The sequence below is a fragment of the Dicentrarchus labrax genome, unplaced genomic scaffold (assembly GCF_905237075.1).
Source record: "Dicentrarchus labrax unplaced genomic scaffold, dlabrax2021, whole genome shotgun sequence".
NCBI lineage: Eukaryota > Metazoa > Chordata > Actinopteri > Moronidae > Dicentrarchus > Dicentrarchus labrax.
Genome location: NW_026136701.1, coordinates 13,623,192 through 13,650,372, shown reverse-complemented (window position 1 = coordinate 13,650,372; position 27,181 = coordinate 13,623,192). Strand labels below are relative to the sequence as shown.

General features: G+C 39.3%; 1 protein-coding gene across 4 annotated transcripts in view; it reads right to left on the bottom strand.

Annotated features, from left to right (window-relative positions):
* tnn (tenascin N) overlaps positions 1–27,181 on the bottom strand; it is a 36,159-nt gene that overhangs the window by 4,587 nt on the left and 4,391 nt on the right. Inside the window, exons 2-15 of one of the 4 annotated variants that reach the window (XM_051405678.1) lie at positions 24,821–25,009; positions 24,153–24,353; positions 23,493–23,867; positions 18,100–18,233; positions 17,868–17,997; positions 15,725–15,907; positions 15,066–15,155; positions 8,560–8,823; positions 6,468–6,731; positions 5,792–6,055; positions 3,875–4,138; positions 1,245–1,375; positions 358–496; positions 89–240 (exon numbers count right to left, since the gene is read on the bottom strand). In XM_051405678.1, the coding sequence (XP_051261638.1) occupies positions 89–240; positions 358–496; positions 1,245–1,375; positions 3,875–4,138; positions 5,792–6,055; positions 6,468–6,731; positions 8,560–8,823; positions 15,066–15,155; positions 15,725–15,907; positions 17,868–17,997; positions 18,100–18,233; positions 23,493–23,867; positions 24,153–24,353; positions 24,821–25,007 (2,778 nt within the window). In that variant the 5' untranslated portion in view covers positions 25,008–25,009. The remainder of the gene's footprint in view (positions 1–88; positions 241–357; positions 497–1,244; positions 1,376–3,874; positions 4,139–5,791; positions 6,056–6,467; positions 6,732–8,559; positions 8,824–15,065; positions 15,156–15,724; positions 15,908–17,867; positions 17,998–18,099; positions 18,234–23,492; positions 23,868–24,152; positions 24,354–24,820; positions 25,010–27,181) is intronic. The other 3 variants (XM_051405687.1, XM_051405697.1, XM_051405707.1) reach the window with 3 other exon arrangements.

Genomic DNA, 27,181 nt, shown 5'->3' with positions numbered 1-27,181 from the left:
CACTTTAAATAATAACAAGAAACAATGCAGTATTATTCATGTCCTGAAACCTTGCTTTTTGTCTGTGCAGATTATCAATAATTCGTACCAGCCAGCCGCCTCCATCAGTGTCCATGTCGCAGTAAACCTCAATTGGTTTGGAGCGGTCATTGTTAATATAGATGGTGTAGATACCACTGTTCTTATTGCCATTCTTCATGACCTGAAGGCAGTCCATGGGGAAGGGGTACAGGAGACCAACTAGGGATAAAAATACATTATTAATGTTTAACACTGTATGAAGAAAAGACCATATTAGGAAGGAGCATCATGCACTTAATCTGTGGACCTGCAGCAAACAGAAGACGGAATACGGACCTGTTTTGAAGATGGTCTGTGCCACTTTGCTCCTCTTGTTCCCCCTGTAGGCAATGATGGTGACAATGTATCTCTTCCCCATCTCCAAACCGGTTACAGAAAACCTGCTCTCGCCAGCTCCAAGCTGCTTTTCAACTGTCTGACCACAATAAAAAACAACTAGAATTAATCTTACTGAACACTCAATAATCTGTGTAATTTAGTTGTTCCATATAATGTGTGGTATATAATGTTGCCTTTGATTACTGTATGAGTGATGACATTGTCTTGAGTTTCAATTAGAGAAGCCATTAAATGGGCTAAAAAGATTCAATTAATCTCCTCATCCAAGAGTTTAAAATGACTTCAAGTAGATTAGTTTTATTTTTGACCACAAGAGGTCAGCGTTCTACAGACCTTCACATTCACCTATACTGTAGCCTCTGTCTATTTCAAACAGTGAAGAAACTGCTTGTAAAGACAAAAACAGGACTTAAAATCCAGCATTGTATAGTTCAGTATTTCTATGGCCACAGGAAGCAAGGAAAGTAACTGCAGCTGAGCTTTTACCTAACGGAGAATAAAAGGTTTGTTGCATCCTCCTGAACACTCAAACTCAGCTTTTCATATGAAGGTGTGTTCTTTGTGATTTAATGGTTGTATAAAAAATAAATGCAAATATGCTGAGATACAGAATAGGTTATCTCTGTATTTATAAAGGGTGAGACAAACTGTTCAATACCTCAGCTGAGGCATTATTATGCTGCTGAGTATGCACACCATATTATTCTAAGTCTTAAGAACAGCAACCAAAACTTTGATGCTGACCTCTTTAGTATTATAGATAATGTTTAGCACTTTTAGGTGATGTCTGTCTGTCTGGGTGAGGAAATATGTGGTCAAAGAACCTCCATGTTGCCATCCTCGTCTCTGTAGGTGAGGATGTACCCCTCAATGTCAGCAAGAGGAGCGATCCAGGTCAAAACAGCAGAGTCCAGAGCCACATCAGTCGCCTTCAGGTCCTGAGGGGCATCAATGTCTGTGGATTGAAGGGTAATTCAGAGTAGATTACTGCACAAGAACATGGTGTCAAGTGTATGTCCATTAATACATCTTTTAAACTCATTCTGGATTTGGGTAAGCAGAGGATTTTGATTATTCTTTTCTCATTTGTTCAATAAAACTGAGAATAATCCTTTCTCTTAAATTAAACAGTTATATAAATGTAATATAAATGTTTTTATAAAAATCCTCATTTTAATCTCTATATTCTTTTTTGCATTGCTTGTTTGATTGCAAACCTTTTCTCGTACTCAGCTGTGAATTAAGTGTTTCTCAAACACAAACACAAACACATAACTTTGCGGTGCAGTATTCATCCTTTATTCCCTTTATCTACCTCGGTGATAAGTGCAGCATTAATGGAGCAGACACTGCAGCCTCTCTGCACCTGAAGCGAAACATCAGAGATGACTACCATTCGCCTGCAGAGCTACAATTTGCCTCTGCAGATAAACTGGCACTTATCCTCTGCCTTATTTAAATGCTTTGGAGGTTTGACCTGAAACAGGCGCTGAAATCATTTGTCTGACATGAAGACGCCTGCTGTAGCAGTAGGAGCTACCTTAACCTCCCTTGGCTCAAGAAATTACAGGAACGGTGTGTCACCATGATGTACAAAATAAGCCCAAACAATCTATTATTTATTCAAGTCGAGACTCGTACTTTCTGTCCTCTTCTGGAAAAGCATGCGCCTTTTATTTATATTAAGGAATCATCAGTTACACTGTCACAAAAAAAAAAAAACTGGTGGTAATTAGATTGTAATAGGAGAAAATAGTGCGAACAGGGACACATTTAGTAGTACCAGTGGTGTCATTAGTCTGTGAAATTCAGTGATGTTGGTTTGAGACAGTTTTAACTGACATATTAATGGGGCTTGTTACTAGGTTCAATAAAGTCAAAAATGTAATAACACATGCTTTTATGTTTCCCAGATGATATCTTTTGACACAAAGACTTTCTTATCTGAACCCAGCACTACGTTGGTCTGTAGCATCTGATGGTTTCTAATGAGTTACGACGAGACAAGTTTATAATCCCAAACTCGGCCATTTGCTGCCTAATTGAAAAAGATCCAGCTTTCACTTAGAGCTCCCAGGTGATTTTACAGATCATCTGGTTTGCACAAAGATACCCCTGTTGTACCCCATTCACCATGTGCCACTGCTGCTATTTTTACCCCACACTAAATTACAAGTCATACCCGGTGACCTGGCTCGGCCTGTGGGAAACATTTCCTGCCAGAGCAGGGGTATTGGTGCTTCCTGGTGGTTTTGAAGTCTAGAGTAAACAAATTTAGACTTTGTAAGAAATGTACTGTTTAATAAAGCAAAGGTCATATGTGGCAAGAATTGATGGATTGCTGTTTTGTGTGTACATAAAGGAAAACATAATTATTAGTAAATGAATTAATAAAGCAATTTCCAAGTTCACTTGGTTTGCTACGAAATGTTGTAGATAATTAGAGTTTGACTTGTTACTGTCTTTGAGATCATCAGCAGTTTTGCAGGTTAAACTGATATGTTAAAAAGGCACAATTGCAGTCCAATAACTCTCACACATGATGCAAGCACAACAGGTTCCCAACGAAGCGACCCAGATGTATTCCCTAACATCTGATGCTTAATCCATGACCCCTGTGAACCAGTGTATCCAGTACTGTCACATACAATGACATTAAAGAAGTAAAATACAGCCACAATTGCAGGAATCCACAACCCAGTTAAATGCTATTTTTGAACATAAATGAACTCTTGTTCATATCTCTAGGGATCACATTAAAGTAGTTCTTGTCCTCTGAAGTAGTGACTTGCCAACATCTGTTCATAGTACTGCTTATGTAGAACCAATATTCCCCCAGTCTAAGGCCACTTGTAACAGACCCTGACTGACTAGAAATTCCTATCAGCAATCTCAAACTAAAGCCTTTGTTTTTAACAATAATAGACCCGTAACCTGTTTGAGCTTGTGTACGCAAAGATACCTGGAAGTCATTACTCACAAACAACTTTGTGTTAAGATCAAAGCATTTTTTTTTAGAACAATGGCACAGTTGTGGTGCTAGTACGAAAGATAAAAAAACACCCAGAATCTGTCTGCATGACAGTTTGGTATGTTTGTTTGGTATGTTGCCCATTCCAAATTTCTTGCCCTTCTATTAGACAATACAGTAAATCTAGATTTCATCAAGTTTTGTTTTAGTGTGTTTGACTTGTGGATTTAAAGTTAATGGCTGACTTTAACAGACAGGTAATTCTCAGAGCTGGCCCATCAGATGATAATTGGAGAAAACTAGTTAGGGATAGCAATTATTGGTAAATGTTTTTTTGCTTCAGTGTACCAATATCATTGAAAATAAAACTCTAGACTGACAAAATGGCCTTTTTTAAATGTTAAACTAAGAATTGACATTTCAAAAGAAAGGAGAGGTTTAATATTACCAGAAGAAAACCCTGCCTATTTGTAGCGTATTAACCTGTCTCAGCTTGTGTAAAAATCTTCCTGGTTGCTTTGTCCCCTTTGATGGCCCAGATGTAGACGGTGTAGAGGAGCCCAGGCCTCAGGCCAGTCAGCATGTAAGAGGTGCTGTCAGACCCAACTGGGATTTCCTCACTAGAGCCCTCAGATGAGTTGTAGGTTAGGATGTAGCCATCAATGTCTGCCTGGACTCGATCCCATGACACGCTGAAGCTGGATTCTGTTTCATCTCGGGCTAAGAGGTTAGCAGGAGCATCCAGTTCTAGAGGAAGATGTTAGTGGAAGAGGTTAATATACTACTGATGCAAACTACAAGATGTGCTGTTTCATTTCTCATCCAGAGGTGAACAAATGAAAGCTTTTGGCATGCATTTGCTAAAAATATTAGTAACAACAATAAAGGACAACAATTTTAACTTCATATATCAAATAAAATAAAAAGAATAAGAAACCCTCTTCAATTTGTGGTTATCATATATATATATATTCCCACTAGCTTTGTCTCCCATGACTCACAAATATAGATGATGTAAGGGATACAAGGACCAAGGCAGAAAGCTTGTAAGAGACAATATGGGATCCCAGACGTATGTCCACTGATTTTTGATCGCACTTGTCGTCTCACAATACACTCATGATGTCTGCACATGGAGTCACAGTTGAAGCAAGAGCCAAGAAAAGGCAAAGACCAGCCATAAATGCTTGTAGTTTGGGGGCAATACCTGTTTGGCAAATGGTATGGACTGAGCACACTTTGGGGATGTTAGAATGTGCATCTCTCTGGGAGAAAATCTAATTCTTAATATAATATCCATCTTATTCAGGATCATCTCTTTGCCCTAGGAAGGGAGCCTGGTGCACCTTAAAGTCGAAGGGACAAAAATCAAGACTGGTCAGAACATTTGGCTTTCTGGGTTTGCTGGAATGCCTGGTATCAGGTCGAAATTTCTTGTGTCCAGGTTCTGCACAGAATGGACCGAAATCTCTATCATGGAAGCAGCTGCAAGGAGCTGTGGTTAGAAGGTAAAGAGTGCTTGTCATTGTGAACCTGGTGATGAACAGCTGGAGTGAAACGCCGGAAGGAGACCTTCAAAGTCTTCCATTGTCCTCTTCTGGTAAAAGGTGCCATGTCCTATTCTGATTAGCAAGCAGGTGCTCCAAGGATCCAGGTAATTGGGATTTTACTCAGAAATTAGAGTGAAGGAGAACGACAAAATATTAAGAGGAACTTGGTGTAGCAATGTAGACATTATATAAGATCCTGGTAGTAAAAGACATGTGAATTTCAAACAATCTTCAATCCATCTTTCATCCGTGGTCACAAACGTTGGGTGGTACAGTACATGTAACTAAAAACAATGAAACTGTTGGATACAAGACGCTGACATGAGGTTCCCCAACATGTTGGCTGACCTCAGTCTGCATGACGGAGTAAAGAGTCTACTGATCTGAGAGAAACTATGAATAGTTCTCTGTTTTGTTTTGGTCACTTGGAAAGAATGGCCTGAGTGCCTCCTTATGCTCCATGCATGACTGACTGATGGAGAGTGCAGAGTTGTCCCAGGACATGCTGGAGGGATTCCACCTCTGAGCTGGCATGGGACTGCTCAGGAAGAGCTGGAGTAAGTTATTTGGAAAAAGAATGTCTGGGCTGCTTTGCTCACCGTGACCCGAATAAGAAGTTGGGAAGTAGATGGATGAACTGATGGATGAATATTCAAACGAATATTCTGGTTTTGATTAGTCTACCATGTGAGAAACACATTTTTCTTTTGGGGTTGTCTAGTCAAAATAACTAATTATAGGGTGCTTAAAGATGTGATGTACCAAACATAAACTCACAAAAGAATATGTGAGGTCGGTATTTCAATTGGCTTTCATTGGTCAGGCAAACAGAAAATGGTAGATTTGAGACCTGTCTCAGCTTCTGTTGAGATCTTCTTGCTGGCTTTGTTTCCTTTGATGGCCCAGATGTAGACAGTGTAGAGGACCCCAGGCCTCAAACTAGTTAGCACGTAAGAGGTGCTGTCAGGCCCCACTGGGATTTCCTCACTAGAGCCCTCAGAAGAGCTGTAGGTTAGGACGTAACCGTCTATTTCGGCCTGGACTGGATCCCACGACACACTGAAGCTGGACTCTGTCACATCTTGAGCTGAGAGGTTAGCAGGAGCATCCAGTTCTGGAGGGAAATGTTAGTAGAGGATATTAACACACTACTGATGCAAACTACAAATTAGTTGTAGTTCAACCTATATCCATGAACTTATTCCAAGACCTGGTCTCATAACATGCAGAAGCTGGACTCACCTTTCACCATGTTTCACCTTTGATTAAAATCTTTGTAGGAGTCTAGAGTTGGATTTTTGTTTCTATTTACATAATGGTTGAAAATTAAATCTAACAAACAGGTGTTGGTCAGGTTACCATTTTGTAAAATAAAAAGGTTTTAAAACTTATTTTCCTTTGAAATAGTCAACAATGTTTTAAGGTGCCTAAACATACTAATGAATGTAGATGTAACCCGCAATTTGGCATTAGCTGGTTAGCTAATTAAGAATATTGACTTGAACACAAAGTTGTAGATTTGAAACCTGTCTCAGCTTGTGTTGAGATCTTCCTGCTGGCTTTGCTCCCCTTCATGGCCCAGATGTAGACAGTGTAGAGGACCCCAGGCCTCAGGCCAGTCAGCATGTATGAAGAACTGTCAGACCCAACAGGGATTTCCTCACTTGAGCCCTCAGAAGAGCTGTAGGTTAGGACGTAGTTGTCAATTTCTGCCTGGGTGTGATCCCAGGACACCCTGAAGCTGGACTCTGTTTCATCTTGGGCCAAGACGTTAGTAGGAGCGTCCAGCTCTGCATGAGGAGTTATGGTTAGTATAGACTACTAAATGACATCACTACATCCAGTGCAAACATAACAACAACTACACACAGCTGATCAAAATCAGTATAATGTAGTTACCTCTTACACATAACCTTCGGTCACTCTGTAAGAGGTTAGAAATGTCAAACTTGGAACAAAGTGTTTGGTGGAGTCTGATTGAGTTTTTTGGGTCCTATGAATCTCTCTAGAAACAATAAATAACTTGTTAAACAAATGCTGAAATTATTTCATTATTACTTAAATGTAACATTTTATTGCGTTGAGGTTTTGAATCCAAGTTTGACATCATATCACATTGTTATGTAAGCAGGGGTATTTGAGTATACTATGAGCTATGTTAATTAAAGAACATGCAAACTACTACTGCAAACAATAGATGGTGACAGAACACTGAACCACTGATGTGTGATACAGTATCACTGGTTTGGCTTCCAGATGAATCCCATGTGTATCTTGTGTCTTCACTGCTCTATATCAACCTTTGAATGTTTCTATTCTCCTAAAACAGGTAATGTAGGTAAGAGTCCACATAAAAAATCATAACCCTTTGATGTTAACACTACAGATGAAAACTCTCAACTGTCCTTCACCATGACAAAATAATAACAATAATAATGGTTATTCTTCTCCCTATCGCTCATGCTATAGTTAATTGAGATCACAATTGCTAACATCAGGGGCTAGCAAAATGAGTTTCAAGCCACCAGATATCCGCTGATTGATGTATGAGTGAGGTTATTGGAGCTAACATGTCTGCTTCCCTCATCAAAAGGAATCAGGAAAGGTCTGAAAACTGAGCCTGAATGACAACAAAAATTTTAAATGTGTATAAAAATTGGAAAAGACACTAAGTATATTCAGCAAACACACCAACTAAAAGTAAACCAGTTTTTACCCATTTGGCTAAAAACAATGGGAGCCCTTAGTGGCACAGAAGAAAGGCATTCCTGCTTATACACAGATGCACACACATACACCACAACATACCATACACCTGCAAAAGCACAGTAGTGAAAGTTATACATTCAACAAATTAGTTTTTGGTCTCCATATTCGACTGAATTTGTAAAACAATTTGGATATCCGCCAGTCAGTACTCTGAAGCGTTCCTCTGCTGCCTTTCTTCAGAGACATAAAAGCAAGCAGACAGCAACAGCTGCTAAACTTCACAACAGCAAAGATTAAGAGAAAGAAGAACACAGGAGAAACAAAATAGCTGCCTTTATTGTCTAAGCAAAATTGGCTCTTCTCAAACTTCTTTCAAACATTCAGCCCCAGGCTAAACTGAAACACCTTTAACTGAGGTGTCCAGCCTAATTATGTTAAATAGCCTTTTTCAGTGAGAGTTCATGTTTCTCTCTTGGCAGTTAGGCAAAGAGGGGATAGTGTACTAAGTGAAAAATATCTACTGTGATGTCTTTTACTTCTTGCCACCACAAACAAAGACAAGGATATTGTTCAGAAAACCAGCACACAGAAGATCAAAAGGAAATGAATGGTCATGAGCTTAAGAAAAAGAGACACAAAACATCTTTCCCTTTGTTCACAGGCTGTAAAGAAAGAGTGAAAAGAAACACCTGCAAACCCTTGAGATATCTGAGAATTACAGGTCATTGTCTTTAAACAAAAGTGTTAGTGGTTTATCTCTTATGTCTCACCTTTGTGGAATTCTTTGTTGACTTCATATCAAAGACCAGACCCTTTGAACTTTCAATTTGGGAAACTCATCAATTGTGGACAAAAGATTAAATACAACAATCACTCCCGTAATGAACCAGGGTCCCATTAAAAGAGTACCTGTTTCAGCTTCTGTTGAACTCTTCTTGCTGACTTTCTCTCCCTTGAAGGCCCAGATGTAGACAGTGTGGAGAACTCCTGGCTTCAAGCCAATAAGCCTATATGACGTGCTGTCAAGTCCTACAGGGATCTCGGTACTGGAGCCCTCAGCAGAGGTGTAGCTCAACATGTAGCCCTCAATCTCTGCCTGGACCTTATCCCATGAAACTGTTGCAGTGTCCTCTGTTACTTCTGTGGTGACCAGATTGGTAGGAGCATCAATGTCTGAAGAAAAAAAGAAAGAAAAAGGAATAAGTAACAAGCAGACAATACAAAACAAGGAGTTCTTGTTCTTTACTGATCCTTTCATTCCTCCCACATTGGCTGTAGAAACTCAGCTGAGCAAAATGCACACTCCAACTGCACCCAGGAAAAAAAGCAAAAACAGACGAACATATAACAATTGGGCGATGACTAGAAAAAAAGCAAACAACTGGCAACCATTCCTGTCAGTAGGAGTACTGGCACAAGCTGTGAGGAACTAGTGGGAGGAAAGAAGTGTTGGCAACTTACTACAGACCCAACAAATTCCTCTCCCTAGGGTGCCCTGGTAGCTCAACAGGTAGAGCTGGTGCCCCACGTACCAAGGCTGAGTCCTTGCTGCAGCGGGCATGGGTTCGAAACTGACCTGTGCCCCTTTGCGGCGTATTGTCCCCTCTCTCCCCCTTTCCTGTATCTCTATAGCTATTACTATACATTAAAGGCAGTAAAAGCCCCCAAACATATTTAAAAAATAAATAAAATCACAAAGGTTATCCATCGGTACATTCCATTATGGCCAGTATGACAGTTACAAAAATTACTAATGTGATCTGCCACCGTATGTGTAAATATCATTATAATGGTTAAAAGAGAAAAAATGGGAACTGCTATATCCAGTCAGCCCCAACAGCATTGAATTGTCTGTGTGGAAGAAACAAGTGAGGTGAGTAAAAAGCAAAAAACCAACAGCAGCATGTGGCAGGTAAGACTAAGCTATAGTCTGCAGCAGTGTTTTGCACAAGACGGAACTATAGAGCACTTTCAAGAAATGTCCCTGTAATAATTATCCTTATCCCATCAGCCCAGAGAGTGTATATAGCAAACAAACTTTTCAAATATAAATCTATGCAAGCTTGTTATCCATATTTTGTTTTGAATGGATACTGAAGACCAAAGGAGAATTTGTACTCGTGGGAAGGGCTCTATGAAGCTCTTCAAATGAACATCACATAACCCAACCCATGGTACTGTTCATTAAGCTCCACAGGATGAGCTGCACAGCAGAACACAGAGCCTCTGTTTGTAAAGTCGATGGGCTATACGAATCATAGGAGACATATCGAAGACACAGGCGGAGCTGTTGGTGGTGCATGTGTGTGGATGGGTGTTACTCTCTGTCGAGGGAAATCTCGATGAAAGTGAAGAGCTGGAGCAGCAAAGAGAGAGAGGGAGACAGAAAATAAAAGAGCCACAGAGGCATAGTAAGAGAGACACAAAGGAAGTGAAAGGAAATGTAAAAGCAATCATCATTAAGGATTATTCCTCTGTGGCATTGGCTAAGTCGAGGTCAGTCTTGTGTCAGTGCGCAGTCTGCATCATGAAAACTGATTGATGATGCATCCAGGAGAAGAAAGGAACTATGCAGCTGTCTAACTCTATATCTCCTCTGTCTCTCTTCTCTTCTCCCGTTGTCACTTTTCTGTCCTTGTGGCTGCACTGCTTGACAGTCTGTCATGAGCTCAACCACAGAAAGAATTTATAATTGCTCCATTTTATTAGGACTGAGTGTTTCCTCCAAGGCCTAAAAATGAGAGACCATTCAGTAGTCTAAGTACCTTAAGTGAGTGCTACTAAGGGAGCCCATAAAGCGTCAATCCACTCATCATGTAGAAAAACCTTTAGGTACAGACAGCATGCAGGTATCCATCCAAATGTTTGGTCCAGTGAATACTATACTGGAGACTATAAAAAAAATCAATAGCAGCTGTGTACCAAATAAATCTAACATCATCGTATCTGTGACAAGATATTTTATATTTGACCTGTTCATAACACAGCACAGCAGGTCTTAACCTTTATTTGAATATATTTGTGGTGAAAATGGTGAAAGTTCACACTGACTGTACTTTTTACTAGTACACCTATTGTGTTTGCATCTTGTAATGGAGAAGTAGTCACACACACTAGTAGAAATGTAATTCCAGTGGCACTAGCAGTTGCTTTTAGATTTAGAAAATGCATATATGACAGTCCTACAACCAACTTGCTAACATTGCTAAGGCAAAACTTGCCATCTGAAGTGTGCCATGTCCACATACTTTGCTACAGTCAGTCTAAAGAGGATGAATCCTGCTTTTTTAAAATGAAATATTACACACTTTTTGTTTGTGATACATAACCCAAAGTGATGTTGGCTACAGATGTCCTCTCAGTTCAATCAAAGTCAATTAAATGAAGGGGTTTCAAATTGATTTACAACATTCAGACAGCCCAAAGGAACTTTGAAGTTAAAAGCATTTGACAGTTTGAAGAGGAGCCTGCTATTGCTTTTATCCCTCACTACAAATTAACTTAAATTGTTATTTGGTTTGTAACCACCTGAATAAAGCCTGTATTCAACTGTGCCTCGTTCTCCTTCAAAACAATGGTTTCCTGCTCCCTCTGTGGTGTTATTTTGTTACCCTCTGCAGTTCCTTTTTCTCCTATAGGCAGTTTAGCTGCTGTCTGATATATTCTATGCATTATTAGATCTTTTTTCCACGCACTACTACTTTCTGAGGGCGCCTTGCATTTGCTCTGGAGTTATAGTGTATGATGGATCGAGTTTCTCCAGACGTTCTACCCCACTAGCTGCGTAGCGACAGTGGCTACTGGGCTACAGAACATGAGCCGTGGCTTCGGCCATTTGGCAAAACAGCTTATCCATTATAGGTGGCATGTTCAGCAGAGGCATCGACCACAAGGTGCACAGTAACAGGCCGTCTTTCATCATTTACAGCCTCACAGCTTAACTGCCTTACTGTACAGCAGAAGCCATACAGTATGTCCTGGTGGTGGAGCTGAGGGGAAATACGTGTCAGTAGGTTCCATTGTTTGAGAGACTACACTATGTCAGGTGTGACATCTGTGCTGTTGTGGAGTCCCCTCGCTACCAGAGGCTTTTTTCACGTTTGTCCAACAATCTATTTGTAACGTAAGCAGCTCATCATTCTTTATGACAGAAGTAACATACGATATGAAAAATATGAAAAACCCTTTCTTGCCATCATAAATCATTCTCTCTTTATCCAGCCACTGTACTAGCATACAAATCTCACAGTTTTGATCAACACACCATTAGATACAGTACTAATGCTGTCAAATCACCAGATAGTATCAATATATTATGACAAAGAAAAGCCTGACCTCACTGCAGCCACACACCAACTGTAAACTGTAACTGATGCAAAGATCAAACTTTTGAGGATGCAGTGCTGTGTTACAGGACAAATCCATGACTAAGGGTACAAATGGCATATCCTGCACCAAATGCCACAACAATTGGAAGTTGCACATACAGAGAGCAGTATATTTCCTGTACCTTACCTTTGCTACAGACAATGCATGTACATTTATGTTCACACACACACACACAAATAGGCCAGCAGAGTTGACTCTTACTATAACAATACAATGAATATACAAAAAGGGGTTAGGGTTCTTATCATTATATTTATAGAATATCCTTTTGCACATTTTCACGTCATTTTGGCAGCTTCTGTACAGGGTTGGCTCAGAAAACACAGATGGACAAGTCTGAGCAGACATTGTACTCCTACTGGACCACATGAGGTGCTATAGTGTGTCCAGATAACACAAAGACTAAACATTCAACTTCATGCCAAGTCCATCTGCTTTTGGTTATATGGGCCTTGGTGGTGACTTTATTGAATCTGAATCAGCAGCAGCAGCTGTAGTGTGTTCTGTTTATACGCCTTATAATCTTTTGGCAGTGACTATGAAATGTCTGCTCCAAGTAGAGATCCCTTTGGTTCTGGTGTTACAAAATGTTAGCAGTCATTGAATCATTTTACTCAGGAAAGGATGGCAGTTAAAGGACGCAATGGAGCCACCCGCAGACACACACATACATATAGACTGTGAAAATACAACAGGCTGAGAGAGGATTATTTATAGGACCGTACTGGATGCACATGTGGAAATCTAGCAATAAATATGAAATAAAGTGTCATTCAATAGCATACAATATACAGTTCACTTAAGTCAAGTTACAAGGCTAAAGTGAATACCAATCACCATTAAAAAAAACATGTCATCAGTTTTGTGGCTACTTCTGTCATCTTGAATTTTTATTTTTTATTTTTTATTCTTTTCTTGTTTTTTTAAAACTGCTTATCTTTTTTTGTTTCTAACCTGTAGCACTTTGAGATCTTTTGATGAAAAGGGCATTATAAATAAAATGTATTATTATTATTATTATTATTATTATTATTATTATATAATAAATAAATTCCCACAATGGATTTCAGTGGTGGCAAGTCAACAAAGACTGAAAGAGAGTGAGGGACAAAATATCATAAAAAACATTCCAATGGTGAACTTTGAAAGAAATTAAAAAAGAGAAAACTGAGAAAGAGTAGAAGACAGATGGTAAAAATTAGAAGGAAATATAATAGCTTCTATAATGCAGGGAGTCAGCTATAGCCTCCGACAAAAGCTCAGTTTCATACCATAGTAGCTACACTGTGATGCATTACATACTGCTACATAATGTCACTGAAATTGCCTCTTTGTGACCCATTATTTTAATATCCTGCCTTATTCTTACTCTAGATTTCCCCTATAAATATCTTGATATCTCATTGTATCCTTATTGTCCCTGTGTTCTTCTATTATACCTGCTCATTTTTTACTGTAATTTCTTCCTGTAACTGTAGCACTTACTGTCTTTTTTTCTTTATTGCTGTTCTTTTTTCTGCATTTCCTCCTTATGTTCCTTTTATTTCTCACTGCGTATAACCACGCCGGCCTCCAATGCTAACAGCATGTTTGGTGAGATAATAGGTGAGTGCGGTCTGCTGTTGCTCCATGCCAGTCATCATGAAACCAGCACATTCTTGCTGGCAAGCAGAGCTGAGGACTATCCTCCTCAATCACCTCTAAGCCTTTTTCATGAAACACCTAAAATGAAGGATTGTAGCTACTGGAGTGGGGACAAGCCACTGTCTGTCTCGTGTAGATTAGCACATTCTAACATTCATACACTTACACACATACACCTACACAGACACACCTACACACACACACACACACACACACACACACACACACACACACACACACACACACCCATGCAATTACTACATGAGTAGGTGGTACACTCACGCACAGAAAAAAAGATTAGCAGTGACAGGGGCCCTTGACTACCTGACTGGCTGCAAAAGAAGAGAAGTGAGTCTTCTTGAAAGTACCTAGCTAACACTGATGACTAAAAAAAATTGAATTGGCTGCCTCGGGGTCTAGAAAACGAAAAGCCATCAACCTTGAGACTGCTTTTGAACTGAGTGAGCTCCTGGGTGTATGAGAAGGTGAAGGAGGAAAGAAAGAAAGGGAAACGAAAGACAGAAAAGCCGAAAATAACACAAATGAGCAGAATAATGGTAGTAACTTGTCGAGCCATTGTGGACCATTTGTGCCTTAAATAATAATACTTTAAAGCAACTGAATGTTATAAACAGCTGTTAAAGTGAAACTGTAAAATGAATTCCTCCTCACGTCCTAAAACCAGTCCAGAACACGATTAGACCAATTGTGTCGAATTCAGTGCCACACCGCTAAAATCCAACATTACCAGATGGACTCTGTAAATCATGGACCTTCTCACCTCACCCATCAGGGAGTATCTTATAGTCGTTACACTGTTCATATCATGTTTCCCCCTTGGTGACCAGGCTCACCACAGCCATTAGGACCCGTCCAGATTATTAGGCTGTATAGTCAAGCCCTCCACCATTAAGCCATAAGCCTGCTCCATGCTGGATGTATTCATTATGCTATTATCATTGACCGTGTGTGGAAGGTAATACCAGGTTGTATCATCATGTAGCCTGTCAGTATTGTGCAAGATTATGTGTTTTTCCTATTAGGTTCTGACCGCTGGTGAATTATAGGTGGCTTGACAAGAGCTAAGAGCAGTCTTTGATGCTGCACCCAATTTAAAACTAAGTGGAATATTGCTGTTTCTTTAATGTGTTTCACTTCCACAAGTGACTGATCTATCATTTTAAGTGTCATCCAATTCAGACACAGTCAGTGGCTGCACAAACGCAGGCCCCTGCGATTTCTGTCCAGCGGTTGTCCATTTCAGATGAAATTAGGCCCATTTTGTGCAAATACTAATAATATACAGAATTTGCTAAATTGCTGGTCACTAAGTAACACATTAGGTTAAATGGACCGTGAACGCTGGGCGTGTTGATACTGACCTGTGGCACCAATGACAAAGGAAGATTTTCCCTCAGTGGCTCCTTTGATGGCCTGCACTGAGATTTGGTACTCTGTTCCTGGAAACAGACCTGCAGAAAGACACATTTTTTTAAAACTCTACAATGGGAAAGATGTGATGAACTACAGTCTCTACCACTGAAATACTCAATGCAAGTAGTTCTCAACTTGGAGGTCGGGACCCACCAAGAGGACCCAAGATAAATATGAAGGGTCACAAAATGAGATGAAGTGATGAGAGACATAAAAATGGTTTCTGTTACACCATTATACCACATGGTTATTTTAAGTAAGTAAGTAAGTAAGTAAGTAATGATTTAAATATGTAGCAGGAGTCAAGAAGTGCTTCACAATAAATGTATTTACCACAATGTATCAGCAGGATAGTAACAACAACTACAGTAAAAAATATAATAAAAGCAGGAAAGAGAAATGACAACAGTAGAGCAAAATATCAGTTATCAGAGTCTGATATTGAGAGGTGAATTACTATAGAACTTAGGGCAGAGACAGCAAATGCCCTTCATTTTAAGCTGAGGTCTGGCACAACAATTTGGAGGTATACTCAGGGGCTTCAGGGGTTTTTACATGTATTTATGTCTCCTGTGCAAACTTGTGTTCTGTCTGTTACACCACTTACCCACAATAGTGTGTTTGGTGCGCGCCTCCTGGCTCTTCTGAACGTTCTGCTCTTCCTCCTGCCCTGCGGGGTCAGTGTGTGTGAGCCTGAAGTGATCCAGGTCAGCTGCTGGATTCTTCCATTCCACCTGGATAGAGACTTCTGTCTGGCCAAGAACTCGGATATCATCAATAGCTGAGACATCTGGGAGGGATACAAGTGTTAGACAACAAGGTGGAACTGGGAGTACCGACATGACCCTCAAACTAGACCTTGCATTAAAGCCCCTGTAATCACAAGCATCTGCCCTGCTCGGCTCCCATGTCCTTGAGCAAGATGATGGATCCCTTCCACCCTGAAATGTGACCGTCCTAGGGAGGGGATATACAAGAATTTTCCTTTTGGCCATTAAGAAAATACAAGTTCTTGTCTTACCCCAAACAGGAGATAATGTCTTAACTTGGCCTGGTATGACCAGTTCTCCTAGTGTCTAATGTAAGCTAATATTAGCAAACCTTAGACAGATAGTGCTATATTACATTAGCGAGTCATTTCTCAGATTTTAACAATCTTCTCTTCTTGTGCTACTGTCACACTGAATTTAAGTAAAATTACAGAACTGACTGCCATTCAGAAAAAGTTACACAGAACTTTAATTGTGAAAACACATGCCAGCAGTCTCAACTCTCAATGATTGACAGATAGTGTAAATAATGCACTTGTATTATTGTTTTTCTCTTATGTTTTGGCCCATGGCACTGCTTTTAAGTCAAATATGACAAAGATATGCACATATATTAAGTATGAGTCAATTGTTCTAACACATGGTCACTGATTTAACCTATGCTGTGAGTCAGAGGAACTATACAGGGGTAAATGACAAAGATTAGAAGAACTAAAGGCTTTTTCACATATATGCCATTTCATAAATATATGAAAAATAGGTGACTGTATATACAGATTTTTACAATATTAGCATGGACAGGAAGGATTTGCCGCATATGGTGGAAAAAACAAAACAAAACCATCAATCAAAACAAATGGTACCAAATAAAAAGGGTTAGCATTTTTTTATGCCAGCTATGTGTTTTTCTAAGAGAAAAAGAAAAACATTCACTTGAGCCCTCTTTTGAAGTAGATCATTGTTTGAAGTTGAAAACTATGTAACCAGTGAAATGTCTGCCTCATGCTGTGTACTCCTCACACAACCATAAGCCAGACGATGGCGTGTTTTCTCATGCCCATATGGGAATGCCATGCTCTGTGAGGTTTTCCATGGCTAACCAGGCTAACCACGCATTAGAGTCAAACTCAATTTCTTCCCCTGTCTGTCTGTCTGTCTGTCTGTCTGTCTGACTCAAGCCCACCAATCCTGTCTAGTAATCTCTTTCTCTTAAATCTGTCTCCGCCACATCTGTGAGCAGTGATTTCCATTAAACACATCCGTAGAGCTATTTCCTTGTAATTACCTTTAAATTTAATGGTTAACAAACCAGTGCTTAATGAAACACTTAGTAATGACAGGCTTCAACTTGTTCATTGCTTTTTAGCATAGCATTTGCGTTAAAGACATATGGAAGATTTAAATACAGGAAAATTTTAGCAACTGCAAGTTATTTACCACAAGTGGAACAGACTGTTCATCTATGCATGAATATACACATTAATCACATGACTGCACATATATCAAGTGATATGAAAAAGTGTTATTGTTCAAATTTGCAATATTCAAAATGGAGTCACCTTAAACCTATCTATCCTCTGGACGTACACTTACCTCTTTCCTTAAATCCAGATTCTTAATCCCCAACACCTTCTCCCTCTAAACATTTCAAGAGCTTGACATATCAGTCTTTTCATGGCTCATCACACGTGTACTTACATTTGACCTCAAATTTGACCGTTTAATCCACAGAAAATCTAACAAAATCCCCCACACCTGCAGGCCATACCTGGCCTTCCTGCCACATGAGTCTTTAATAGGTTACATCTGCTTTTGCCCTAAACCACCGGCACTGTTAAAGACAACATGCTGTACCCAGCCCCATTCCACTTTACCAGTAACAAATCCTATTCTGCGTCATGCTGATTTAGTCAATAGAAGAACACATTTGAAAGCCTTATTATTGTTTTTCCAGTCCTGATCACAGTGTTCCGAGCTCACCTGTGGTAGCTTCGATCTTGTCTGCTTCACTTTGGATTTCTTTGATGACGGCATAAACCTGGACGATGTAGGTGATCCCAGGAGACAGTCCTGTGATGAGGTAGGAGTTCTCTGTGTTGGGAACCCTAACCTAGGATACAGTGATTTGAATTAAAGGCATATACATGTTATAGAAAAAAACGGATTTCCTTTATTTGACATGACCAAAGAGAGAGAGAAAAAAAGAACGTACTTGCTGCAGGGCACTCTCATCATCTTTGGGATGATATGTCAAAATGTAATACTCTGCCCCATGAACTGACTCCCACTCAACCAGGAGAGAGGCGTCAGTCACCTGGACCAACCGCAGACCCTGAGGGCCGAGGACTGAGAGAGAGAGAGAGAGGCAGACACACCCAGAGAAAGAGACAGAGAGACACAGAGTTTAATAGAGGTTATAGCACATTTCAATACAATGTTCTATTACTTTAATTGCTTCCTTGACTGTTTCCCTCTGTTCTCTCTGTCAGTCTTTATGCTCCCTCCTCACCTAATACATTTACAGAAAAACTGTTACTATTTTCTCAGTAACACTTTACTTTAAGTCCCCCTATTTATTGTGTATAATCAGCATATAAACATGATTTATTACGGATGCAGTTATAAGGACATTTTAAGCGTTTATTAAAGTATTTGTCAACAATAATAACTTCTTCTATAAAGAGATATTTTATATTATTACTATGTTTTACTATACCATAAATCATTATTTGTTTATGAACCAACCAACCTATGTCATCAGCTAATATAAAATGAGCTATGGGGTTCTACATGAACACAACATTTTCTGACATGGGTAAAACAATTTTGGTTATCTCACATTTTTCTTCTCACTGGTTTGAAGTAGGGTGATCTCAGTTTCAAAAAGACCTACGGCTCAATAATCACAAAATAATAATTCCATTTATATGACAAAAGTTACGTTAACCTATTAAAATAACATGAATGAAAAGCTGTGATAATGAAAAGGTATATCAACTGCTGAACATAGTCCAGAGTATGTTTTCAAAACTCTCTTTCAACCTCTTTTTCAAAATGAATTAATCCCCCGACAAGACTAATAGACATTTCATTGTGATTGATTACTTAACTCAAACAGGTTTTAAGTCTGAAGTTTATAGTGTACTAAATTGTCAAAGAAAAATCAATGGCTGCCTGGAAGATGAGAAAAACATATAACAATGTTGTGTTATCGTTTAATAACCTTTTCTCATTTTAATTGCCCTTTCTTCTCTTTCTCTGTCCGTCCCCCTTACACCGTGTGAAAGGATCATGAACCAGGAAAAAGCAATGCATTATTTTGAACATTGAGGTTTCTTCCCAAACCTGAGATGGAAACTGGGGAAAAAAATATTGCTTTTCAGCGGTTATACGAGGGCTTCACAGGAGATGATGGAAAAAATATGGCAGGGGGCGAGTAAGAAGGTATATAACTATGGGGGGAGTACAATAACAAAACAGCAGCCAAAAGACAGAAGACAGCATGTCAGCAGTGTTGGGGAGTGAGGCTTTCCACAAACAAGAAGAACTTTCTGTGGGTACGATAGAGGGAAATAAATGGTAGATGGTGGTACATTCAGAGAAGTACAGCACACTATGCACAAATGTAAGCATATTTCAAGAGGGAAAAGCAGAATGGGTTGCTGAAGGAGTCCGCCATAACTTTGGCAGGGAAGGAATTCACATCAGTTTCAGACGCTGTTCCACAAGGCAAAGTCAGGAATCTTAATGTTTTTTTTTTCTCAAATGTAGCAATCCTTTTCCATCCAGTAGCAGTTAATACCCCCCTGTTGGTACTCTAGGCACGACTGTCAACAATCTTTACCCTCAAATAATACTTCAGAGCAGCTGGGGTGAATAAATTATCATATTAAGACGGGAAAAAATTAAAACTAATAGTGATTTGTTTCTTCTCAGAATGATAATTAGTGAAATACAATTTGAAGATGGAAAACATGACTGAAACAACATGTTTGGACTTCTTAAAAAGACTATAAATCAGCAGTGAGCGAGAGCTATGGAAGTATCAGTTCATGTTCCCATGTTAATGTGGTTCAGGACAAATTAAATGGGAATTCAATCAACTTCTTTTTTGTTGTTCCTCTGTGCAATATTATCTTTTATAAGTTTATAAATATTTTAAAATAAGACATGTAAATCAAGTCTCTGAGCCAATTCACTTAGACACAGAACTGGAAAAAGTGGCCCAATATGGTTTTAAGTATAGGAGAAAATTCAATGGGTACATTATGTTAAACATAATCTCTTTAAATGCATCTATAGATGAAAGGAAACACTTCTGAGACAGTCAAATAAGCTACGATAGGAACGGTAAATCCAAAGCATCTGCATTGTGTTGCCATAGCTCCAAAGAAGTTACTATGTTCGCCTTTAATAATCTCGCCCACATTATACTGAGATCAACTTATTAGATGCGGTTGCTAAACTTTCCTCTTGTTTTACTATAATGTGTTGGATAGACAAGAGTTCAGGCTACAAAAATATTTTCATTGTTAAAGCACCAATGGTTCTCTAAACCACATGGCAACATCAATGGCAAGGAATGAAAATGCACTATGCTGTATGTACGGTATATCTAACCCATACTTCAAGATACGTGTTGCCGTCATCACCCACGGAGCAGATTGACATCTATCATCCAGGTGCTGAAATGGCAAGTGGCCACATAAAACAAAGAATGTCTCGACTGTTTTGCTTTTGTGCTCTTCTTCTCCCGTGCTTATTACCACTATTATTACTATCACCTAAAATCAACACAAAGTATTTTTTTTTCTTACCTCCCAGTTTCCCTTCCTCTCTGACTTTCCCTCTGACACGGTGCCACTATTGATGTTGGACTCCATTCAACAGCAGCTACACACGAAGCTGCAGATCTGTCTTTAGCTATTCTCTGCCTCTGCAGAGCAAAACACAGCTTGAAGAAACTAAAACGCCATCAAGGCTTTGACACCGCTGACCCGCTACTGTGAAGACTGAACCATTTACGCTTTTTTCAAGACCTAGAATTGGTTGTGGGACTTCTTTTGGTGGATCTGCTCATAGCAAATGTTAAAAATCCCCCATTTTAAAGGATGTGCTCAGCACTCTGGGTTAAATGTAAAGGGAGAAATGCCATAGACGAGTATAGACAGATGTTTTAGTCCATGACACAACCACATTGAAAAAGCAAAATGTTGTGCATTTTACCTGCAGTAAAATTAGCAAGATCTGCTTAGAAATGACTGTCACAATGTGAACTCAGTGAATTAAACTGTCCGCGCCTGGCTGCTTCTGCTCACCTTTCTGCTCACCCAGCCTTAAATTGCCATAAAATGCAATTTTGTACTCTACTCCTGAGGGAGTACAGCAATAGTGGTTTGGTGAGCAGTGCATTAAGCGGGAAAGGTGATGATTCTTCCACGGGGTCAAAGCTTGATGGAGCCCCAAAAGAGTGATGGGTGTTCTTATATTCTTGTGTTCTTACAGTATGTGACCTGATGCCGACGTTGTCAGTGGTCATGGGGTCAGCCCACTGAAAGGGCCCCATCAGCTGCTATATCTGAAATAACTGTTGGAGAGATGCTTTGAATTCCACTGAAGTAGGTCACTATGGCCATCATCATAACTGCCATAACTTAAGGTTCAGAGTCAGAGAAGTTTACCTCAATGAACTGACCATTTATTGCCAAAGGTTAGAAGTTACATTTGGCAGAAAAGACTGCCACACTTTCAGAGTCTGGTCATAATCATTATATTTTCGGAAAGTCAACAAAAGCCTCAGAATATAAGAAAAAGTATGCTGGGATGGTGGAGAGAGCAGCAGCAGCGTTGTTGGTACAGTAAGGTTTTGTGCTGGATTTGGTTTCCACCCTGTTAAGCTAAAACATACTGTTAATTTCTTCTGACTGTGCTCTGAACACAACCAAAGGTAGTCTATGAGCAAAAATAAAGCCAGTGTATAACATCACCCTATGACTGCAAGTGAATTGTGTGTTTTTGTAGTCAAACAGAGGGGTGAGAGTCCAGAGAGTCTCCCAGTTTAACTTTCATATAAATCATATAAATCTTCTTCTGATGTTTCTTTTTCTTTTTTTCTCTCTATTTGGAGGAAATAGCCCAGCTCACGACTGACACTGTTCTTCAAATTCTATGCACACATTAACTGGACTACTACTCAAAACTGTACAAGTTCCTTGCAAATGTTAAAAGGTAAATCTAATTGCATTTAATAAGTCATTTAAGGCCAGCCCTTTACACCTGTGTGAATATACAGGGTGTTACTAGTCAGTTGATTGAATGAAATGAAATCCATGATGGCTGAATTTAATTTAGCTGCTTTGGTTTCAGGGTCCTGGCACTGTGAATGCTGGTTCAATGTCAGTCTGCCATTGCTTATTGGGACACCTGAAACCATGATTTGTCATTTATGTCACAAGTAAAGCTTTTCCTTCTATGAAAGGTTGAAATGTCTGCTGTAAAAAAGGCCTATTGTTGAAAAATGAGTCTCAGATGCATCTGTTTGGATCATAAATCAAACAAATGACAGCAGATAAGCTGATACCTGCTCGAATGGATTGTTGTAAGTCCTAAGAATTCATCCAGGTAGAGCCTAAAAGTGTTTACTAAATGATACTGGGAGGAAACCTATATGAAGGTGACCTGGGCTCAAGGGGCAAGTGTTATACTTTAATGGTCCCAGAGCTCTTTGTAGCATCTGTGTTTTCCATGAGTTTGCAGTTAATATTCACAGCTTAATGTCAGAAGAGTCATAGAGGTGACTAAATGAAAATGTGAAATGTGAATATAAATTCTCATGAGAAACACAGATCAAACTGAATGCAAGTCTGGGTCATAAAAAGTTATTATGCTGCACCTGAGCTATTTAATTTACCCATAAAAAGATCATGTGGAATATGCTTACTCAGACACGATTAATCTCTACAGGACACATCAGAAATGTTTCTGGTAGCTAGGATAAGAACTGCCCACAGGAGCAAAACCTGTATGAATGATCTACAGTATGTCTGCTAGGGTCAAATAGACTGGAAAATATGCTGGTGAACATTCCACTTTAAGGAATAACGTCACGCCAATGTAACAACAAAATTTCATTGTGAATCCATCTATTTTACCTGGAATTTGCTGCAATACTGAACACAAGTCTTTGTAATAAGCAGTGTGAACTTATCAGTGGTGGATTGTAACTAAGTCAATTTACTCAATTAATTACTGTACAATTTTTAGGTGCTTCTACTTTGACTTCTATTTTCCATTTCCCACTTTATAACCCTTCCTCTATTACACTGGATTTGGAGGATACTGCAGTATATAAGTTATTTATTTAACAGATGCAAAAATAAAGTGATGAACAAATTAATGCATCTGTGATTCAATGAAATTTAATTAAAAAGGCATAGTACAGAGAAAATATAAGATCAATGTTAACAGACTGGAGATGTATTGTGACATAGTAGCTCGCCCATGGGTATTTTTACTCCCTTTACTTTACCATCTATTTACCAAGTTATTATGCATACAATGAAAACAAACATAGATTTTGTGTTGTCAAGGATTTGAAAAGCTTACCTAATGAGCAGTCTTCTCCATAAAAGCCTTCATCACAGATGCACTGGCCGTCCACACACTGGCCATTACCAATGCAGTCATTGGGACACTTCTGGATGCTGCAATCCTCGCCAGTGAAGTGTGGGAAACACACACATTTTCCATCCACGCAGTGTCCCTTGTCGTTGCAGTTGTCTGGACACATCAGCTGGCTGCAGTCTTCTCCAGTGTAGCCCTGATGGCACACGCACTTCCCATCCACACATCGGCCGTTGTCATTGCACTCGTCGGGGCAGGAGGACACGGAGCAGTCTGGGCCTTCCCATCCTGGGTTACAGAGGCAGCTACAGGTGTCCTGTTGGTAGGTACCATGGCCACTACAGCTTGTGTCCACTCCTTGAGAAAGAAGGGTGAAAATGTGTTACTGAATGGTTAACTGTATAGGTTAAAATTGTACAAATCTCTTCACTTGCTCTCAAATGATTATATTCCTTCTACATGAGCTTAACCTGCTATAGACTATAATAAACATATGGAAAATAGACCTAAACAGATGTAAAATAACATTATTTGCAGCTTCCTCCCTACTGCAATCTCTTTTTTCCAAATTCGTTTACCCAGATTTTGGGTTAGAGTTGACTTCCCAGTTCAGTCTCCTACCTATATGATGGCACAGCTTACCTGCAGCGCCACCTTTTCCACAACATCCCTGAGTACACTGGGTCTTTAGGTAGTTGACCTCTTCCTCCAGCCCGTTGACTCTGTACAAGAGTGACTTAAAGCTTTCCGATTCCGCACAGTCACATTTTGGTGTCTGCAGCCTAATGTTGTGTCTGAAGATGATGTCGTTCTCTCCATTTGTAGTGGTTTCTGTCTGCAGACCTACAAAATATGACAAAAATGCAACCATTCTACATGTAGGCCGATAATGGGTAATAATGCTAACACACAATGAGACAGATTATTTGGTATAATATTAATTTCAAGGTGAAGAATCTAAATAGGCATTAGATACTATTCAAAAACTGAAAAGACCAAAAACATACCAAAAATTCATGAGCCATAACATACAGGTAATGTGTACCTCTAGCCCACATCCAGTATGTGATTAATAATGGAAGTATTTCAAATATCAATCTACATTCCTTTAACATAACAAAACATCTCATTCTTATCATATTTCTTATGTAAACAGTTAATTTATAAGCTCCTTTCATTCTGGTTTCTGGTTATTTACAGATTTTCATCCAATTTTCTAAGCTCTCTGCATACTCATGCTCCTTGTCATCTGTAATTATTCTCAGTTGCATTCTCTGTTACTCTAATTATTTATTATTTTTGTTCATGACCTGTTTCGCCCTGGGTTGGCAGGCTTTCGAGTTTACAACTGGAGCTGTCGATTTTATAGACATGGCTGAAGGTGACTCCCTGCTCTGGGGCTGAGGGGTCTGGGTTGTTGTTGGCGGTGCAGAACGGTGATATGATGCAGAGTAGGGCCAGCAGGGACCGGGCCCTCCACAGGAATCTGGTGGTCATGGCTAGAGGACAAGATAAGAGCAGGTTATTGATTGATTATTTTCTGAACCATCACACTATTATTTTCTGAAACACAGACAGACATTCAGCTCACACAGGACACACAAAATGCTGATTGCTGATTTTACGCAGATTTGTGGAGCCCTCTAAAAGCAAGAGGCTAGATTTAAGGGTAAACATAGAATGTAATACATTTGATAAATCTAAAAAAAACGGTATTTAGGGAACCTCTTTGTAAGATCTGTTTTTATTTGGACAGCATCTGCGAGCACACAGAACTCTGACAGGAAAGTAACCGTGATTACTCAAATAAAGGAGGGAATGACCCTTTCCAAGCTAACAGCTATCATAAATGTATTGTTTCCATGAAGTAGTAAAATGGAAAGAAGGGTAGTTTGTGGTTTGAACAGCCCTGGTTGTTCCAGGAAAGAAAAGAAAAACGTAGAAAAAGTAGTTATTATTATTATATTCATTGCAGTGGTAGCCCGCTATGGTACATCATTAGAGGAACGGTTCAACATTTTAAGAAATACACTTGTTCATTAGCCCTCTAAGAGTTAGATGAGCAGTTTGATACGTCTGCCATGTCTGTGTGTTAAGTATCGAGCTGGGAGATAATTATATAGCTTAGCACAAAGACCGAAGCACAACCTTGTACAACCACAAGTTGTCATTTTGTGCAAATGTACAAAGTACAAATTGAATACAACATGTTAAATATTGAGCTATATTGGTACTGATTCATGTCTTTTTTTTACTTTTGGGCTTGAGCTAAGCTAAACTTGGCTCACTTCATAAGCATATTTCCAAAAAGGATGGATTATTCTTTTAAATAAAATAGATTTTTTACCTCTTTTGGCCACATCAAATTCACTTCCAATATTCTCACAGTGGCATGGCACAGTGTTTCATATGGGGATGAAGTATATATTCCATCTGTAGTGTGAGTTTATACATGCATATGTAGAGATTGTATCTTTGGCATGAACTATTTGTAACAGACTACCAAAACTGTAGATGTTTGTCTTCATGGCTGACTGGACTTGAGTCTGCGGGGTTGAAAGAAGGGTCACGTTTGTGCTTTCCAGTCAGTGTTTTATAAAGAGCTGAGAAAAGAAATACAACCTGGACAATGCATAAGTTACATTCAGTGGGGCACACTGCTGTATATTTAATCAAACCTGAACCATTATGTCACTGTGGTGTGTGTGTGTGTGTGTGTGTGTGTGTGTTATACTCTTATTCTGCAGTATGGCAACAGAAAGTGAGCAGTCATCACTTTGCCAGAGATCCTTTTTCTTTAAACCATAAATTGTGCTCAGTCAGGCGTTTCAGAGCTTCAGAGAGAACAGAAACTTGGTCCTCAGTGATGTCATTGTGTCTAATGACAGTGATGTCATGTGAACTCAAAACCTTGCAGCGGCTTCCCCGGGAAGCCAAATTACATGCTTTCAAAATAGCAGGCCTGTTTTAACCTTCAGTAGGTCTTTTTTGGACCTTGGTCTGAATTTAACATTCGGGTGTAAAAGTTTAAATTGCGGCAGAGGGAACTTCTAATCCGACTGCGCTGAGCTTGTGTGGTCTATGGAAACACAAAACCTCTAATAGAGTGACTTAAAGCTCTGCAATAAAGTGCCGGGGGCCACTGCTTGACAACTGGAAAACTACATAGCAATATATACAGTAGCATACATGCTTAAATAAATATATTAGATTTGTTTGAAATCATGCCGGGTTATTTAATGGAACATGCATGCTCTGCAAAACCCCAAAGTTGTTATAATGCCGCACATACTGTATGTGACAGAAACAAGAAAGAGAGACAGGAATCACAGACTTTGTGAGCATAACATTGTGATGAAAGAAGAAATCTGTTCTTGTTCTTTCTTATTTTGAGCAAAGAATATTCCAGCAGGACCAATAAAAGCTGAATAAAATATTTGTATTTTTGTCGTTCAGTAAATTTATTCAGTTTTTTAAGTAGGTGCAACTTTGAAAAGGAGAAATTGACCAGTTGGAAGCTAAAACATTTGCCTGTTGAGCATCAAAGACTAAAACAGATGGAAAAGTAGAAAATGTGCAGGGAAAGAAACAGATCCTAAAAATCCCACTGGACACGGTGTGAGCATTGGCCAGAACATTAAAATGTCAACAAGTGGACCTTAAACCCACCA